The sequence below is a fragment of the Oryzias latipes genome, chromosome 12, assembly GCF_002234675.1.
Source record: "Oryzias latipes chromosome 12, ASM223467v1".
In the NCBI taxonomy this organism is placed as follows: domain Eukaryota; kingdom Metazoa; phylum Chordata; class Actinopteri; order Beloniformes; family Adrianichthyidae; genus Oryzias; species Oryzias latipes.
This window is the reverse complement of record NC_019870.2, coordinates 8,511,922-8,530,922: the sequence shown is the minus strand read 5'-3', so window position 1 is coordinate 8,530,922 and position 19,001 is coordinate 8,511,922. Positions and strand designations below refer to the sequence as shown.

The window sequence follows — 19,001 nt, the reverse complement described above, 5'->3', positions numbered from 1 at the left end:
TTAAGGTAACCAAGCAGCATGAGAAAACACAAGGAAAATGTCATTGACAGCATAATGCACTGAATACATAACAGAGGTGCCCAGTAAACAGGTACAATCTCTTAGTTATATTTGCTAAAGCTCCTGTCTGAAAGATCCGTCTGTGAAGAATATGGTTTCCCTTCACTATCTCTTACTCCATAGTGTTATATTCTTTCAATCAAATGTGTTTTTTGTTATATTTTCAAGTTTTTAATGCTCATTCATTTATTTGTTGTTGCCTTAATAAAGAAATACTCGAAATTGAACATGTTTTTTCACATCTTAACTGCCTCATTCCTTACATTTAGCCAAAAATCGGATGGTTTGTTTGAACCATTTCTCAGTCCTTTAAGACCCACTCAATGAAAATCATGTTTTTGTCGTTTTTAACATTGTGGGATTTTTCTCATGATGGAAGAAATGTAAAGGCAATTAAGCTGAAAAATCCATTTCTGTGCATTTTCTCATTCAAATTTCTGTGATCAAAGGAGTAGATGTGAAAATGTTGTTTGAAAAAGCCTGTAGTAGTGGCGTAGAATTTACAAGCCACAATAGGAAACCAGAGCCAGTTTGCTCCGCACCAACAGTTCCGCCCACAACTCAGAGGTGAATTTCTATTGAACTACAGCGGCTCTGCAGAAACTATGTCAAAGAAAACAACACAACCATAATCATAATTAAATAACCCTTGGGAACTCTTTTTCAACATATCAAAAGATGACTGGAATGGGTCTTAGTGGTTTTTTTCCATCACTTTGTTCCTTGAGTAGTTTATCAGGTGACCATTTTTGATTACTGTTTTAATCCCAAACCTAAGGGCAATTATTTTGTACAAAATTCTGCAGATAACATATTTATGTATTTTGCTTTGAAATGCAGAATCTCAGTTTGATAGGTTTGCTTGTCAACACCAAATACACCTTTGCAAAGGTGAATTGGTTATTTGTGATGAAGTGGTTTTGCCTAACTGTACCTCCTCCTCCATTTGATTGCACGGGACCAAGCCCTGATTTTTTTATTTTCTTTCAAAATGAAAAAGATATCAAATTTGCCTTTGTGTTTTCTCCAGCTTCCTCCTACAGTCCAAAGACTACTTGTCCCTAGGTGTGCATGTGCGATTGTGTGCCCTGCGACAGTCTGGTGACCCCGCCTTCACCCAACAGTAGCCAGGACATGGATGGATGGATGGATGGAAGAAAGGAAGGAAGGAGGGTGGGAGGGAGGGGGGAAAGAAGGAAGGAAGGAGGGAAGGTGGGAAGGAGGGAGGGAGAAAGGAAGGAAGGAAGGAAGGAAGGAAGGAAGGAAGTAAGGAAGGAAGGAAGGAAGGAAGGAAGGAAGGAGGATGGGAGGAAGGAAGGAAGGAAGGAGGGAGGGTGGGTGGGTGGGTGGGAGGGAGGGGGGAGGGGGGAAAGAAGGAAGGAGGGAGGGAGGGAGAAAGGAAGGAAGGAAGAAAGGAAGGAAGGAAGGAAGGAGGGAGGGAGGGAGCGAGAAAGGAAGGAAGGAAGGAGGGTGGGAGGGAGAGAGCGAGACAGGAAGGAAGGAAGGAGGGCGGGAGGTAGGCAGGAAGGAAGGAAGGAAGGAAGAAGGGTGGGAGGGAGGGAGGGAGAAAGGAAGGAAGGAGGGTGGGAGGGACGGAGGGAGAAAGGAAGGAAGGAAGGAAGGAAGGAAGGAAGGAAGGAAGGAAGGAAGGAAGGAAGGAAGGAAGGAAGGAAGGAAGGAAGGAAGGGAGGGAGGGAGGGAGGGAGGGAGGGAGGAACGAAGGAAGGAGGATGGGAGGGAGGAAGGAAGGAAGGAGGGAGGGTGGGTGGGTGGGAGGGAGGGGGGAGGGGGGAAAGAAGGAAGGAGGGAGGGAGGGAGAAAGGAAGGAAGGAAGGAAGGAAGGAAGGAAGGAAGGAAGGAAGGAAGGAAGGAGGGAGGGAGGGAGGGAGCGAGAAAGGAAGGAAGGAAGGAGGGCGGGAGGGAGGCAGGAAGGAAGGAAGGAAGGAAGGAAGGAAGGAAGGAAGGAAGGAAGGGAGGAAGGAAGGAAGGAAGAAGGGTGGGAGGGAGGGAGAAAGGAAGGAAGGAGGGTGGGAGGGACGGAGGGAGAAAGGAAGGAAGGAAGGAAGGAAGGAAGGAAGGAAGGAAGGAAGGAAGGAAGGAAGGAAGGAAGGAAGGAAGGAAGGAAGGAAGGAAGGAAGGAAGGAAGGAAGGAAGGACTCCTAACTGTACATTTTTTAGTCTGTTTTTCTCATATTACAGGGATGGTTTTGATCTGCAGGTATTAATGGATGTTGAAATGACAACATTTTTTAGATCCATTTCCTTAAATGCTCCCTCTCCGTCTTTCTCTCTGCAGTGTTGAGCACGACTTTCGTCTGCAGGAGGGGCAGGTGGTGCGTACGTGGAAGGTGGGGGACCCTCCAGAGGGTTCACCACAGACCGCCACTCCCCCACCCGCGACACCTCTCCATCAAGAGTCCCCAAAAACAGTGCAACCCTCAGTCGCCTCTAAGAAGAACCGTAAGAAGTGCTTCTGGTTTCTCTGAGCACCGCCACCTAAGGAACTTTATACTGTCATGCACTTTTTGTCACCCTTCTTTAGGGATACGGCAAACACTTGATGATGGGGATTTGTTGGACAGAAAAAAACTAGAGGATGAAAACAGAACATAAAGATGCGGGCGGGGAAAGAGTCGCAAAGATTGTGATTCATCTGCCTCTGCTGGAGCTGCTGAGAGCGGCTTGGCTGGACCACACATGTTGCCGTTGTTTTAAATGCTTCTTCAGCACTTTCTGATTTTACACTGGTGCAGGGAAAATAAAACAAAAATGCTGAGGTCAAACAAAAGCAGAATTTCAATCCACAACATAACTCACAGATAAAAAGCAATTATTAGATATAGAAAGAATTTGGAGTGTCAGGGGGCTCAGAACATGAGGCGCTGCAGCTGATAGGATTGAACATATTTATAGAAGATTAAATTAATGGAAGTTATGCTAGAAGAGAGAACAGAGAAGAACAATTTATCTCCATTAATGGACTAATGAGGGTCACAACACCAGCTTTTCTATTGAGAGACATTTCAAAAAGAATTACTATGACCCATATTCAAAACTTTTCATGAACTGTAACTGAAATCCTACATGTGTCTACATGTTCATACGGCACGCGCAAACAGATGAGCGGACACAGAAAACACTGAGAACTGAGAACATGAAGATCTGTACATAACAGAGTTATTCTGCTTGGATGCTTTGTTTCAGATATGAATTACTGCTCTATAAAAGTATTTTACCACAGATGCCTGGTGTGTGTTATCATTCAGGTTTGACACATTTGAAGCCGCAAACTACAAAAAGTGGAAGAAGCCCTGCATTAAAAGTTAAAAGTATTTTGATTTTATCTGGAAAGTGTGGATCGAAAACCCTGCGTTCTCCCTTCCTTTGGTCTTAACTTGAAAGAAAATGTCAAGCAGATGAAGTGGGGAGATAATTAGCGCAACCACAAGGAAAAAGGATGAGAAAAATGTAACATAAGCTACAACAAAGTCTCACTGCAGAATATGAGCATCAGTCTTTAAATTGAAGCAAAGCAGGATTGACAAAAAAACTGGCTCATTAATTATGCAATTGATGCTATTTAAAAATAAAAATGGCTTTTCCTTGGGAATTTGCAAAAAGTGCACGAGTTACAGCCGACTGACACACAATTTTACAGTTAAGCTCCATTGGTTTGGCTCATTTCTTGAAACTGAAATGACATTCTCTAAACTTAAAGTTCATTTGGCCAAACACAATTACACTTCTGCACAACCGTTCAGCTTACTAGAAAAAGCACATTTCTTTCCCAAAACTCATCAGATACGCTTCAGAAGCAGATTCTTTTCTCATGTAAAGAGTCAATGCCATCAAAATTGCATAAATCCTTCTCAGTTACTTTGACCCGTTCTCATCCACTTAGTTCTTTTCTCAAAACACCCTGCAGCTGCTGCAGATGCTCACATCGCTCCCAAAAGCTTATCCATGGGTCAAAACCAAGTTTATCTCTCACACGAACAGTCGGTGCCCTCAAAAAGCATCGTCCCTTTGGCAGTGTTGTGAGCACTGCAGGTCAGAATACTTAGATGTTTTCTCACCATTGAGATTTAGTTGTGTGCGGGAACACTGACGCAAACTTTACTGGTCCAACAAAAAAGAACGAGCGATTCTTGGAACTATCCAGCCGAACAGTTTCAAGCCAAATGTGGTCTACAAGTGGATGCATCAAAAAGCAGGAGCAGAGCAAGGAGCTTCTGGCCCACCCAGTGTCACAATTAAGTCCTTAATCAAAAAGGATTTTTAAATAAATACTCAGAAATGCAGTTTTATATGTCCTACATCATCGGAAAAATGGCACAAGAGCATGTTTAATACACCAAAAGCACTATTTTCATCAGAGTGGGTCTTTAAATTATAACTTACTGTTCTAATATGCACCCATGGTGCTAAAGCTGAGACAATCAGAAATCAGGGATTAATTATCTGTTGAAAGGAAATGTTATATTTGTATTTGCTCGTTTTAGAGAGCATTCTGTTGATTCTGTGTTGGTATGTCTGCATAGATTAGTATTTGTGGGGGGGGGGGGGGATCTTTACACGTTCATTACTTTAGAAAAGCCGTTAAAAGACTATTGATTTCCATCCAAATTTCTAGGATTTGCAGCAAGAAAAAAGGAAAGCTTTGCAGTCCTCAGAAAGGAGCTCAGACAGCCCACTTTCGTGGACACTCCGGGGCAAGTCTCAGGAAATTAAGCCTCAGCTGTTTGATTACTGTGAGAAGCCCTAAATATTACTACTTAGTAATTCATGACACACATAAGCGGCTTCTGTAAGGCTCTGAGGTGGTATGAGTTCTTGGCCTAAATTAATTCCAAACTTTGCAGAGTGTTAGCTCTCAGTTTGTTTGCCTGCTTGCTTGACATTGTACAGCTGCTGCCAGCCCCCTCTGCCACAAACAGAGCAGTCAGAAACCGACTGGTTTGAGTTTTTTTTGGAACAAATTAGGAGAGAAAACAACAGCAGCCCACAACCTTTTGTGGGTCTTAACTTTTATCATTTATTTTCCTTCTTTTTTTTTGGCATCTGAAGACACAACTGTGAGGCCTCATGTTAGTTTAAGTCTAACCTGCTGTGCTGCACTGAGGTGCAGAAGTTGAAAAAGCCGCCGCTTCAAAACAAGCAAAAACCCTGTCGCACAAACACAAACACACAATCTCACAGCTGACATATTGTTCTCAGACCAACACAATGCATTATCTCCCCCGCAGTTGTTCCACTCTCCATCACAAACAGCCACGCATTCTGTCCTGGTAGCTGTGTGTGCAATGCAATGCTGAGAGGAGTGTGGAGATGTCGGTCATTAATCTGCTACAGCACAGCCTGTAATCCTGATGACAGAGCGGAGCGGGCTTACAGAGAGCAGAGAGGATCTGAGCCCAGCCTGGAGTGGGAAACAAAGAGCCGCAGAAGACTGGCTCAGAATCCAGAAAGAGGAAAAGAAATGTTTGTGCGCGTGTGTGGGGGTGAGCCAGGTAACTACTCTGTCTGCACTGCTGCAGTGCTTTTCTGCACAAAAGGAGGAGCAGAGCTTCACATTGTGGAAGTAGGTCTTGCAGGTTTGGGGTGTGGAACCCGCTCAGCTCCAGATCGGGCTCCATGGGGAGTCAGAGAAAATCTGCAGAGAACGATAGAGAACAAGCTCATTTTGAGAGCTCTTCAAAGAAACATCAAGGGTCAAAGTTGGCTAACGCAATTCAGCGCAACAGCAGTCGAAAACTCGGCTGAAAACGAAGAGGAGGGGGAAAAAAAAATAACGCGTCTCACGGCATCAACAAGCATGCATAATAGGCATGTGAAAAGTGACAACTGCCCCTGCATGCTGAAAGGAAGCTGCAATGGTAATGCTGCGTGAGTCAATGAATACTATGGATGTATGATGTTTCACCTTACATCACACCCCAAGAGGTCATTCTACAGTCACTCAAACCGAGACGTTGGAGGTGCTGCAGACTGACTTTGTACAAACAAGGAAAGACTTCTGGTCTTTTCTCTGTGCCTTCATTATGATGTGGATAAACAAAACCCCCAAAGTTCCAACTGAAAGATTTATTTCTTCTTTGAATTCAGAAAAGAGCCTCATTAGTGACCATATAAAAGAAAAATATGGATCAGATGTGGACTGGAATATCTCAAATGAAACAACAAACGCAGGCAAACACAATGCCCGGCTGCATCTTCAGGCTGCTAAGATGTCAGAGGAATCGAACACAGACGTCACTGGGAAATGCTAAATAATGAATTAAAAGAGTACCCATTTTAAAACGACCTGCCAAGTTTCTGAGTCAACTGCGATAGCTGCAGATTGGTTTAATAAAATATGAGCTAAATTCTCCCCTGCCACTGCTGCCACTGATGCAAAAAAGGGGCAATGAAATGTAAATACACCACGGCTGGGCTGAGGAGGACGCTGGAGCTGTGCTGCGACAGGAGCGGGGCGTTGAAATATGATCCAATCTCAATGTGTTGCACGTTTAAGTAATAAGAGAGGGAGGGATAATTCAATAAGGTGAAATGTTTGGGGCATTTTGGCTTCACCTGGACTTGGAGAGGAAGCAAACAGCCAAGATGAAGAGAGGGGTGATTCATGACAGCAAATGATGTTGGAGAAACTTCTGAAATGTCAAAGAAACTGACAAATCCTGGAAAATTAGAGATTTGAATACCTGTTTCCTCATTCCTGAACTTGATTTTATCATTTGAGCTACATCTAATAAATATAAAACATTTAATTTAATCTGCAGAAGCAACAAACTCGACTTTGGTCCATTCTTTACAATTCTTCTCTCAACTCCTCATGGTTTCAAATAAATTTGCTGTTTCAATACTATTATATGCTGCTAGTGAGAGTTGGTGGAGGAAGTCCTTTTCATACAGAGCCAATCCGCATCTTTAACTCCAACTGCTATTACTTCAATCTAAAAAATGCTTGTACTGCTTTGTAGGAGCCAATGCGATATAATGTGATAAGCTTTGTTGAATGTGTCGCATAGCTCTGCACATGTTTATTGATTACCCTTGTAAAGCTGTATGAATGTCCCACTCCCATCATCTTTAATCTGTTTTTAAAACGTTCCCAGTGGTCTTTTCATTATGATTATGCCACTTTTAGCCAAATTAAAAACCTGTGTCGTTTTCAAGGACATAGTTTCTGCAGAGCAGCAGGAGATCATTAAAAAATTGCCTGAGTTGTGGGCAGACCCCATTTCCCATCATTCATCTGTTTACACTTTCTCGTGCTAGCTTACAGCCCTCACACCCCTAACCTAACATTACTGGTCTAACAAAAATGGGGAGCATTTTTGGAGCAATACAGTTTTTGAGCCAGATGCCAGCTCAGACGAGAAAAAGAAAATGTCTACAAGTGGATGCATCAGAATGGAGCAGAGCAATGAGCTTGTGGCCCAAATTTAATTCAATTCAATTTTATTTACATAGCCCAATATTAACAACTATAGTTGTCTCAATGGGCTTCATACCGGTAATTGTGTAATAGAGATGAATCATAAATAACATAAAATGAAGAAATGCTTAAAAAAGAAAAACTTGAGCTCAATTTTCCTAATACATGTCCTCCATCATGAGAAAAATGCAACAAGAACATGTTAAAAAGGTCAAAAATACAATTTTCACTGAACCAGGTCTTTAACAGTTGATGCGCACTCTGTACCCCGGGAGTATCGTTTCTGTGGCTCGACAGATGCAGATATTTTTAAAAGTGTAATTTGCGTGGATGCAAAGAAACACCTGAGTGGAACAGTCCTTTGACCGTACCATATAATTTTGTTAACCCTTGTGCTATCCTAGGCACTTTAACATTGGGATTTGGGTCATCTAGACCCACAAGACAGAGCTCTGAACCTTTTTTCTTCAATGATTTGTGATCTTCACTGGTGTCCGTGGATTACATGAAATCCTCTTCACCTTTATCCACCTTTGTCATGGTAGGGAGAACACGTCAATGTATGGGTGGGGTCATAGGATAGCACAAGGGTTAATCCATGATCACAGTGGAAAATTGAGTAAATACAAACAAATGCATGAGTGAAAGATCCAAGGAAGCATATCGTCTTCATCAAGACGCATGTGCTGGGTGTGGAAGCGGAAGAATTCCTTCAGTTGGGCTTCATGTTCTGTTGATAAAAAGTTTTGACCTTTTACAGTGACGATGAAGTTATATAAAGTAAATGAGCTCTCATTTCAGGAAAGATGCGCCTCGCAACTTTACACTGACAAAAAGTTTTTAAAAAATGTTTGTTTCAAGAGAAATTGCAGTCTTGCAAGAAAAACAATTCAATTAAAACAGTTTTTCAATTGCAAAGAATCTTAGTTTGAGAAAACATGTCTTAGTGACTAAAAAATATTTTCAGGAATTCTTGGTCAGACCATTTTTCCAACCTTATTCAAAGAAAATCCACCAATGGGGTAAGAATTTTTTTACTTATTCCTAATAGACCTGTTTATACAGTGTATCTGTTTGCAGAAACTTCACTGTTTGCAGAAGATGCCCCCCCTGACAAGAGTGACTGAACTAGTACCCAAACAAACAAGTGGCCTGTAGTGCCCACTCCACCACAGCCCAGGGAAACAAACAAAAACAACATAAAAGCTAACAAATTCACATCTTAGTTATGGCCTTGTAACATATGAGTCTTGAGCTCTTTATCTGTTCTTAAACTTAACAAAATTCTGCTTTCTTCACACCTCGGTGCTGTAAACAGTTGTCTGGAAATGAAGCAACAATAGATTTTATCATTTTCTGCTTAGCTGCTTATTCTTTTGTGTATTCATGGATAAATCTTGGTTGACCTTGACGACTAAAGTCGAGCGCAGCTTTCAGGACGGGCCTTCACTTTGAAATTTACTTTGAAACCAAATCTTTCTGTATAATGTACAATAATAAAATAATGTACTAATTAATTAAGGCTGCATTAAAGAGAAGGAAAGACGTAAATGAAAATTACTCTGAACAAATGACTGAGGTTGTTTTAATAACTTCCTACCAACGCATCCAAGGTTAAACTTACCCAATATGCCAAAAGATCTTTTTTTAACTAAACTTAAACAACATTATTTCATCACAGGTATAGAAATCGTACATTTACTATTGGGCAAAGGCAGGGCACATCCAGGACAGGTACAGTCTGTCACAGATGTTGGTTTTCATGAATCAACCATAAAAAGCATACGTTTTCACGCTTTTCACAATTTTATCCCATCTTCAGAGGCTTGTAAAGATTTGAGCCACAAAATTGCACAAAATGTGCAAAATAGTCCAGTAAATTCTGGATTTAAACCTACCTGACATTTGCATACACCTTACTTTTTCTCTCTCCGTGGTCCTTCATGCTTTCCCAAGACTGCAAATGAGTCTTTTTGTTTTTCTGCCTCTGAAACAAGGAAGAGGCTTGGAGGCAATCGAGCTCTTTAATTTCTTGGCCCAAAATTTTAGTAACATCTGTTTATCAAGCAGGCCTGTTTTATGTCCGATTTGTTAAATCTTTTTTTCGAACCACTTTATTTTCTCTTCAACTCCAAATCAATTTGAGGTTGGAGTTTTTATATAAAAGGGTCTTTTTTTTGTTGTGTTTTTAAAGTCACAATGTCATGTAAAAAGCACTTCAGTCAGTTTTGTGTTGGATTAAAATTAATTAATTAATCAATCAATTAATTGAAGTAAGTCTGTCTCATTGATTGTTTTGGGTTTTATTTTTTCCTGTTACAAGTTTAGCTTCACAGATCAATGGTTCTTCACTAAACTAAGAATAATTTCCGCCAGGTGAAAAACTACTCATGAAAACTCTGATTATTCTGGAAGAAGTTTTTTGAGGATTTCTTTTTTTTTTTTTATTGGAACATGTTTAAAGAAAACGAAAATCATGTTTTTGGTGTTTTTTTTACAAGAGGCATTTTAACGGAGAGCAAATATATAGACAATTAAGCTCTATATTTTATTTCTGAGTATTTTTTTATTCAAATCACTGTAAACCAGGAGCAGACATAAAAAATGCTGTTTGAAAAAGATTGTATTTGTGACGTAGAAAATACACTGGGTGGGCCACAAACTCCTCTGTGCTCCTCAATGGAAAGGGTAAATGGGGGCGGGGTTGCTACGTGCCAATGCCCACAAGTCAGAGCCCAACCTTTGAAGAACCACTGCCTCTCTGAAAAAAACATAAAACAAGTTTTTTTCATTTTTGCTAAAAACAGTAATGATAATTAAATTACCCTTTGGTAATCCTTTTAAAATAGATCAAAAGATGATCAGAGTGGGTCTGTACATCGTCATGACGAAAGAATATAGTTTTACAAAATACTTTGAAATTGAGAAGCTCTGCAGAAACTCTGACAACTTTAGTAATACCTTAATATACATTCCTGAAGAATTTGTATTAATTTGCTGGCTTTATCTGAAACACGAAATCCGACTTTTCACCAAATAATCCACAGAATCTAGATCAGTATCTTAATCTGGGTAATTGTACTCACCTATTTTTGTATGCTATTATCTATTTTTGTATTAAACTTCATCTAAGTAATTACATATGTATTGTTTATGTTCATGCATTTACAAACCCTTTACACAAAATTAGAAAATCATAGAAAAGTGCACTAATACAGTCAAAAATTTTAACTTTCAAAGACAATGGATTCAAGGTAAGCTGTTTAAGTGATTTCAACTATTTATTTGTTTATTTTTACATTAACTGACCAAGAATAAACAGTGGGGCAAAAAATATATGGTAGTCACAGAGTTGTCCCAGTTAAAAGATTAGAAAGCGTTTATCCTAGTCACACTTCAACTGTGAGAAGCAGAAAGTAAACAAAAAGAATCCAGGAAATCGCTTTTCTCATTTCAAAATTATTTCTTTGTATGATTGTGCAGAAATCATACAATTTCCCCTACTGAAGGACAAATAAAGGGCTTTTTCATTCTACTTTGATCCAATAAACTTTAACTTCTTCTGAGGATTTTGACTCTATCTCACCTCCCAAAAACGTTGTCATTCATCTCAGGTGTATTCGCTAAAACGGTCGTGCATCAACAAATGCCTAATTATAAACTGTTCACAGATTGCAATGACTCATCTTTTATTCAAACACAGTGAACTGCTGTCCTCATTCGGGGTTTCTGTCTCAGTCTATGACCAAGTGTAAGCAATAGTTAAACAGGGCAGATTTCTGGCTCCATCGTGTGTTTTCAGTCTGAGAGACGGGCTGCATCATCCAAAGCATCAGTGCAACACAGTCACGGCCAGCCAAACACATGTGCAACAAAGGCTTGTCTGGGTAAACCATTTCCAGACTCAGCGGGAATGTTTTCAGACTTACCGAACTGAATCCCAGAAATAATTAGATTATGTCTGATGTCAAGCAAGCTCGTGCTTCATCGATGAATCATGAGTATTTGCAGACTTCTGCATGTGCTGCCTCTCCTAAAAAGTTGACAATAACTGGTGCAATAATCTTTCATGTTTGCAGAATATACATATACATATATATATATATATATACACACATATATATATACATATATATAAAATTAAACTTAAAAAAGCACTTCTGTGTATTTCTTTATTCAAATTGTTGTGAATCTAGAGCAGAGGGGGAAAAGCAGTTGGAAAAAGCAGTGACAGTCGGCGGACATCAAGCTCTTTGCTTTGCTCCATTCTAAGGCATCCATTTGCAGACAAATAGATCCATGCACGTCTTCATTTCACTTGTCTGAGCTGACCTCTGACTCAAAACTGTAGCACTGGAAAGCTCTGATAATGTTCGCAATTGTTTTTGCACCAGTAATGTTAACTTGGGGTTGTGAGGGGAGGCAAGAGAGTGTAAAGCAAGGGATCGTGGGAAATTAAGACGGGCTTACTGCACACCAACAGTCCTGCCCAAAAGTATTTCTGATCAACTCCTGCTGCTCTACAGAAACTGTGTCCTAGAAATCGACTCTGGCTTTTTTGATTTACCCCAAAACCCGCATGATCATACAGAAAGTAAAAGACCACAGGGAACGGTTTTACACTGGATCAAATTTGATAGAAGTGGGACTTTAACATGTTTTTGTTAATCCTTTTTCCATGATATTTTTTCTGTAGTGCAAGTCCTTTAAGTTATAAACTTAAAATGATGCTTCAATAAATACATGCGGTCTCACATCCAGCGTTCGAAACGTTTGATGGACGGATTTTGTCTAGTTCGCTTTCAAGTGGCAGTGGTATGGACTTCCAACAAAATGACTCCTGATTAGCAAGAGTGGTTGCCATAGAAACAATGACTTGACCGCCTCAAATTAATCATTGCTTGCTGACAATGGCTGGCTCCAACATGGCAGCAGCCATGTCGGGGAAAAATGCCGACTGAAGTGACTTAATTTGGTTGATTGAGTTGGGATTGAGCCATTTTCTGTGGGTGACTTGACACTCACTCAGTCCAGTTCTCACAACAACTGGAAATAGACAGAGGGCAAAAGTGAGAGAATCCATTAGAAACTGTTTTGAACCAAAGATTCAACTGTATAGTATGGCATCTGTTAGAAATTGTTGTCCATCACACATTTCTGATGCTCCTGTTCTGTACTTGTGTCAGAGGTGTTTTCACAAAACAGGATGTTTGAAAAATCTTCAAGGTAGATGCAAAAACTAAAATTCTACTGCGATTCAAATGTTACTAATTAGGAAATGCTGCTCCAAATTATATTTAATTAAATGGAGACAAATTTCAGAAGCAAAAGTTTCAAAAACTGCTAAATCTTTATGAAGCTCTTCCCAAACCTGGAAGTCATGCAGAACCCCTAAATGATGCCAAACAAGATAACCTGAAATTTCGTGCAGCATCATGAATGCAAAGTAACTGGAGTTTGAGTTTTTTTGTTGCCTGCAGTATAGTCAGTGAATACATTTGACAATTATTTTCAGGAGGACGTGTCACTGTTGGAAAGGAGTTTCCAGGACATCAAAGTGGGGCTCTCTGAAGACATGTTGGATAACTTCAAAGTCTTGTGACTGCTTTGCCAAGAGGTGCTTTTCCTTTGTTTTGTTCCGCCAGTTTGCTTTGCTCTCCATTGTGCAGAAGATGATAAGGCTGTGAGCGTGTGTTACATCATGAACTGGCTCTTTATAATTTACCACTCACAAACACCATTGATCTGTTTTGACTTGGCAAAATGTTGCTGCAGGTGTTCGTCCATGTGGTGCAAGGCTTTTTTTTTTTTTAAATAAATGTTTTAAAATTGAAAATGGGATGACGAAATCGTTTCTTGTACATTTTAACGTTTTTCTGTCATTCATCACAGAGGTTGGAAGGTGCTACGACTACAGCTAGAACCAGCGTTCCTTTATCATTTCACTTTTTTTTCTTCCTTTCTCAACCCTTTGAATATTTTTCAAGCTTCTCGTGTTCTTTCTTCTTAAAGTTGCCGTCACCTGGGATTGCTGCCTCTGACATCATTTCCTTCCTTCTTCTCCATCAGCCAACAGAATGCCAGTGATCGGCGGTGAAGCCGTCTGTGAGCCATAGGGAAACTTAACACTTACCAACACCTCCTCTCCTTTTTTTCTCCCCCCTGCTTGATCAAATGCTAACTGACTTCTGTTGGTCTGTTTAAATATTTGATACTGTTATCCATCTGGATACGAAGGTAAACAAAGTCTGATAGAGAAGACCAGCTGGCTTATCAGGAATGATCAGCTGTTGTGCTGCATTCATTCCCCACAGCATCAAAGAAGAAACACAAAGCTGATGCCTACTAGTCTCCTTAATTGGCCATTATGAACCTCGTCTACCTGCCGCATATTTACCCAGTCCCTGGTGACATAATTATAGGAGCAATGCTGCTGCATTAACTGGAATTACTATCACTGAGGATCAGTGTCAGTGTTTATCATACAACAAGCTGGGTGAGAGTGGCTGAGAGCCTGTTAGTGCGTAGTAGAGTAAAGATGTGCAATGCATGTTGAGTGGATTATCAGCCACAGACCATCTGTGTGGTCACAGCCCAGGCCTTGGTTTGTAAGGGCACTCTCATCCTGGCTGTTTGGTCTACAATAGGGTTTGTTTTATTGCATATTTGTCACTTTAAAAAGTGGGAAAGCTGATCTGGACTTTTGTAAACTATGGTTCCTCTTTTCTGTCAAAAGAAAGATTGAAACTATTTTATCGGGGGGAAAAATTGAGTCCAACGTGTGAACAACAGAAATGTTTGAGAATCCCTTGTCAGTAAATGTGATGTGTAAATGAAAATGCCCACTAAGATGTGGCAAATCTTGGATGAGAGTGCATTTGAATTCTCTTTCCTTTTTCAGTGATTTGTGTTCCATCTAGACCAGGGGTCTGCATTCTGAGGCTCTGGGGCCACATGGGGCTCTCTTTTCCCACTATTGTGACTCCTAGGTTTTAAAGAAAATTGCTAACAATTTAAATAAATATTTGTTACTTAGTTTTAACACATAATCTAATCGTGGGCGGTCGTGGTGCAGCGGTAGGGCGGTCGACCCATGATCATAAGATTGCAGGTTCGATTCCCGCCTTGCACGCCCATGTGTCGAAGTGTCCTTGGGCAAGACACTGAACCCCACCTTGCCTCTGGTGGGAGGTTGGCGCCAGTGTTTGGCAGCGGAGCCGCCGCCAGTGTGTGCATGGGTGAATGGGACTGTGACTGTAAAGCGCTTTGGGACTTCGTAAGAAGGTAGAAAGCGCTATATAAGTATACGCCATTTACCATTTAATCTTGTGTCTATTCGTTGTCGTAATGATAGACAATGTCATGCTTGACTTAATTTTCTTGTATTTTTAATTAATGCAAATCTGTTGCAGATAGGATATCTAATTTGGTGCAATGTATTTTAATTTGAAAGGAACACATATGTGCTGCCGTCAAAAGTAAAAATAAAGTTTAAGTTGTTGTGGATAGAAAAATGTTACACTATTATAATTTAATTATTTTAAATATTTAAAAAGCATATATTATAAATGGATGGCTCAATGGCCACATAAACATGAATAAAGTGTAGTTTTTGTCAAAGGTTAAGTGAAAGTTGGTTTTGGTCTATAAGAAACTGGCCTAAATTGCTCCTTTGGTGTTAAAGGTTGCAGATCTCTGATCTAGACAAACATACTTGGTCAAAGACATGCAATAACAAAACAAAAAAGAAAACAGAACTTTAGTTCATTTGAATTTAACTCAAATATTAGTGAGAAAAGGCTGGTGCTTATTGATTATACAACAAAAGAACCACAGGGAATGGCAGGTTTTTTAATGTTTATTTTATAGTCTAAAAGTTCTCCAAACTAAGTGGAAAGCCTTGCATTTTTTGGCATCCTCTGCCCGTTTGAACCATGTCCATCCTAGCATGAAAGTGCCCTCTTAGAAATCAAAGGGAGAGCTGGGCTAAATGCAGTGCAGTTCAGATGTAAACAGAAAGTCTGCTTTGAATTATTTCAGGAAAAGTTCCTTTTCAGGATTCTGAAATGTATCATTTTATTAGGAAATGAAAACAGAGAACAATTTGGCTTTTGCTATGTTAAATTTAGAAGTTAAGATTATTTTTTGTGTGTGAAACCGCCTGAATAGATGTCATCTTCTGCAGAAAGATTAAAATAAAATGAACAGGGAAGCCTGGAATATTTGCTGTAGCATCACACCTTCTCCCGTAAACCTTCCAAATCTCCATCATTTTATGATTCTCAGTGTAATGCAGTGTTATGGAGTATAATAAAACAAGCAATAATAACCTATTTTGGCTCCAGCTAAGAAGATCTGTCGTCTCAGTGGGATACAATATGCCGCACTATAACAAGATAAAAAGAGCAATCCAACTTTGGAGATGATACAAATGACTCCGTTTATTTAATCTCTTACTCCTGTTTTTCTTCAGTTAACTGGCAAACAAGTTTAAGCAAATGTTAACTACATTGGCGAGAAAAAAAAATGAAAATGGAATTGGTTTTTGATTAGAGCTATTTTAGTTTTCTGTGCCTAATGAGGTTTTGGATGTAAGAAAGTATTATTCACATGCAAAAAAAAAAGAGTTTTTTTTTTTCATTTTGTTTTTGGTTAGTAAGTACTTTCATGCCAGTAGCATAAGCAGGCTAATAACAAGTGGCAAAGGCTTTGAAAAATCAAATGCTTTTTGTAAAAATTGTTTAAAAATGTCAAACCTTTTGCTTAGAGCAGCACGCAAGTTTGTGATGTGTGTCATGGAGCTGCAGTTCTGAGAACAGAGGATCCTGTAGCTATAAAGCTACAGGGAAAATGGCAGTAAACAAGGGAAAAAATGTATAAGATGCTCCATATACCAACATGAAAATATCATCCCAGCGGTGGAGGTAGGTAGATGGGGCTGCATTTTGCCTCTGGCCCTGGACAGCTTGCTGTCAATGAGGGGGAAAATGAATTCCCAAGCTGAAATCATAACAGGAGCATCGGGGGACTGGCAAGATTAAAACAAGAAATACAAAATGCTCCCATTTCCATATAGCTCTTTTAAAAAAAAAAGTATGGCTGAAGAGTTTTTTTACTTTATAACAAACTATGTATATGTGAAAATGAAAACTCATCTGTCCAAAAAGCAGAGAGCACTCTTGCGCTATGCATAATAAGGTCTTTCTGGGTGCCCAGAAAGGCACTGAATAGGAAAAAAATGCTCACATGTTATTGATGAGAGGAGAGAAAGTATAACTGAGCTGTGAAGTTATGGATTAAATCAAATTCTTTGTGTCCAAATGTTCCTAATGTGAGATATACTCGGCAATCTGAGCTGACAGATCAGTCCTGCTTTGCATATACATTAATATGAATAGTTAATAAGACTGAAATTGAAGAAGTGTCTAAAATGAATTCCTTTTTTGAGGATTCATACATTACAAATGTGGAAAGGTGAAGAGATGATAATAATGAGAAAAAGATAAAGTCAATGAAGGTTCAGTGTACAAAGTGATCATTTTGCAGGTATTTTAATAAAACAGTCAAATTCAAGGGATTTTGACAAAATCTGTACTGATCTATCATTATACTTTATATTTGTGTACATTGCAGCTCTAATGTTTGGGTTTTACATGGTGTTTACTGGTATTTCACATCTGAAGAGACATAATTCATTTCAAGGTCCGATATCACCTATATTACATCTCCTCAATGTATATACATGCATGTCATTACTAATGGAAAATAAAGTAAAAAAGAGCCTAACAGCCATTAAACCTATCAGATGGATGCATTTAATTGAAAAACAGGGTCTTAGAAGCTTATTGGCTGATTTCTCTCCCACTCCTTTTGGGTCATGTGACTTTCCACATAGTTTTATTTGTGTATTTATTGCTCAATATATTTCCGGGTTTGACTATGCACACTTTGTTTTATTTTTCACGTGTTTAAAATGAATAAAATCTTTAATTTTCGAGGGCTAGCATAATGTCCGAATTGCTTTTAAAATCCAGGGCTCTAGAATGTCCCGCACTATGGATTTTTAGTAGTTAGGGAGTAGGGTGGGAATTCAGACATAAACAGAGTCCCTTCACTACTCACCTCTAAGTGCACTATATAGTGCGTTTGCCATTTTGTAGTGCTGTTCAAATTCAATTCCAAAATCAAGTGCCTTAGATATTTCTCAGAAGTCTCTGCGAAAAAGCAGCGTGCAATGATGCTCTCTATAGACCACAATGTATCTTTTTGTTTTGCAACCACAACAAAAAAGAAAAGAAAGTATTTTTAATTTTTTTAAATCATCAACGTTTTTATCCTCAGAACACATTGGATTCAAAAATTGTCTTCGTAAAATGTTCATATTTAATAAATTTTCACTTCGTAAAATTGGTGACGTCACATTTGCCGTTAAAATAATTTTTAAAAAGTAGTAAGCATGGTGTCCAAATTGCCTTTAAAATCTAGGGCAGTAGATACTCTATCCCCAAGCAGTCTTTCTTTTTTAGTTAAGGTAGTTAAGTTAAGGTCTTTCACATAAGATGATATAAAGTAAAGAATGCTATTTATGCAAGACACTTGAGATGCAGTAAATTTAAATCCTGTTATTTTACTTACTTTTTTCAAACACATATACATTTTTACATTTGTGACCATGTTAGGCCCCCTAATGGATGCTTAACTTACGAGAACTATATTTTCTAGAGAATTTAGAAATATTGAAAATGAATTTTCACAAACGTGATTTTCTTCACCAGTTTTCAGAATATGTAACTGCACCCTTAACTTTAATTTAACTTAACTTTATTGAAATGTATGCGCGTTTACAGATCCGTTTCTCGTTAAGCTTATTTAGGACCATTTTGGTTTACACAATATAGGCGTTGGCCGTCTCGTCCTTAAAATATTTAGACTTCCATTGTCGGTCAAACATTTTTAATAATTTAAGCTTGTGTCACGTTTCAGAAGATTGAGATAAAGGCTGAATATCACGCGGTAATCTGGGTCAGAACAGGGGTGACGTCAGGCCGAGGGCCGCAGCTCGCAGGTGATTATGCGGAGAAGATGCGTTGATCCGCGGCTCCCATGTTGAAAGTAAAGTGATAGGTGACGAAAGTCGGTGGAGCTGAGTCAAGGCTTGACAACCTCTGCCCTACCTATTGAGCTGCATATAGGCGCTGGGAGACAAGAAGAGTTCCTGAAATTTATTTCACCCTACAGCTGCTGAGAATGAGAGACACTTTTGGTACATTAGGAAAGCAGGTCATGAAAACTTTGGGCGCCGTCTAATTAGAGGGAAGCCCAACGCTGTCAGTCGCCATGGTGCCTGTTTTGACTCTGTGGATGGCGGCTCTCCTGCAGTTTAGTCATGCAACGATTTACACAAATGAGTGGGCCGTTAAAGTAAATGGGAACCGTGAGGACGTGAACAGGATAGCAGAGAAATACGGATTCATCAACATGGGACAGGTGAGCTTTTATTTTT

At 39.5% G+C, this 19,001-nt stretch overlaps 2 protein-coding genes across 4 annotated transcripts in view; both read left to right on the top strand.

Annotated features, from left to right (window-relative positions):
- Nucleotides 1–3,300, top strand: part of LOC105355203 (mucin-5AC) — a 62,561-nt gene extending 59,261 nt beyond the window's left edge. For all 3 annotated transcript variants that reach the window (XM_023960793.1, XM_023960794.1, XM_023960792.1), the window contains exons 4-5: nt 2,357–2,520; nt 2,603–3,300. In XM_023960793.1, coding sequence (XP_023816561.1) covers nt 2,357–2,520; nt 2,603–2,673 — 235 coding nt within the window. In that variant the 3' untranslated portion in view covers nt 2,674–3,300. The remainder of the gene's footprint in view (nt 1–2,356; nt 2,521–2,602) is intronic.
- A 15,122-nt stretch (nt 3,301–18,422) lies between these two features.
- The window catches only part of LOC101160179 (proprotein convertase subtilisin/kexin type 5-like), a 40,607-nt gene continuing 40,028 nt past the window's right edge, over nt 18,423–19,001 (top strand). The window contains exon 1 of the mRNA XM_011481555.3: nt 18,423–18,985. Coding sequence (XP_011479857.3) covers nt 18,836–18,985 — 150 coding nt within the window. The 5' untranslated portion in view covers nt 18,423–18,835. The remainder of the gene's footprint in view (nt 18,986–19,001) is intronic.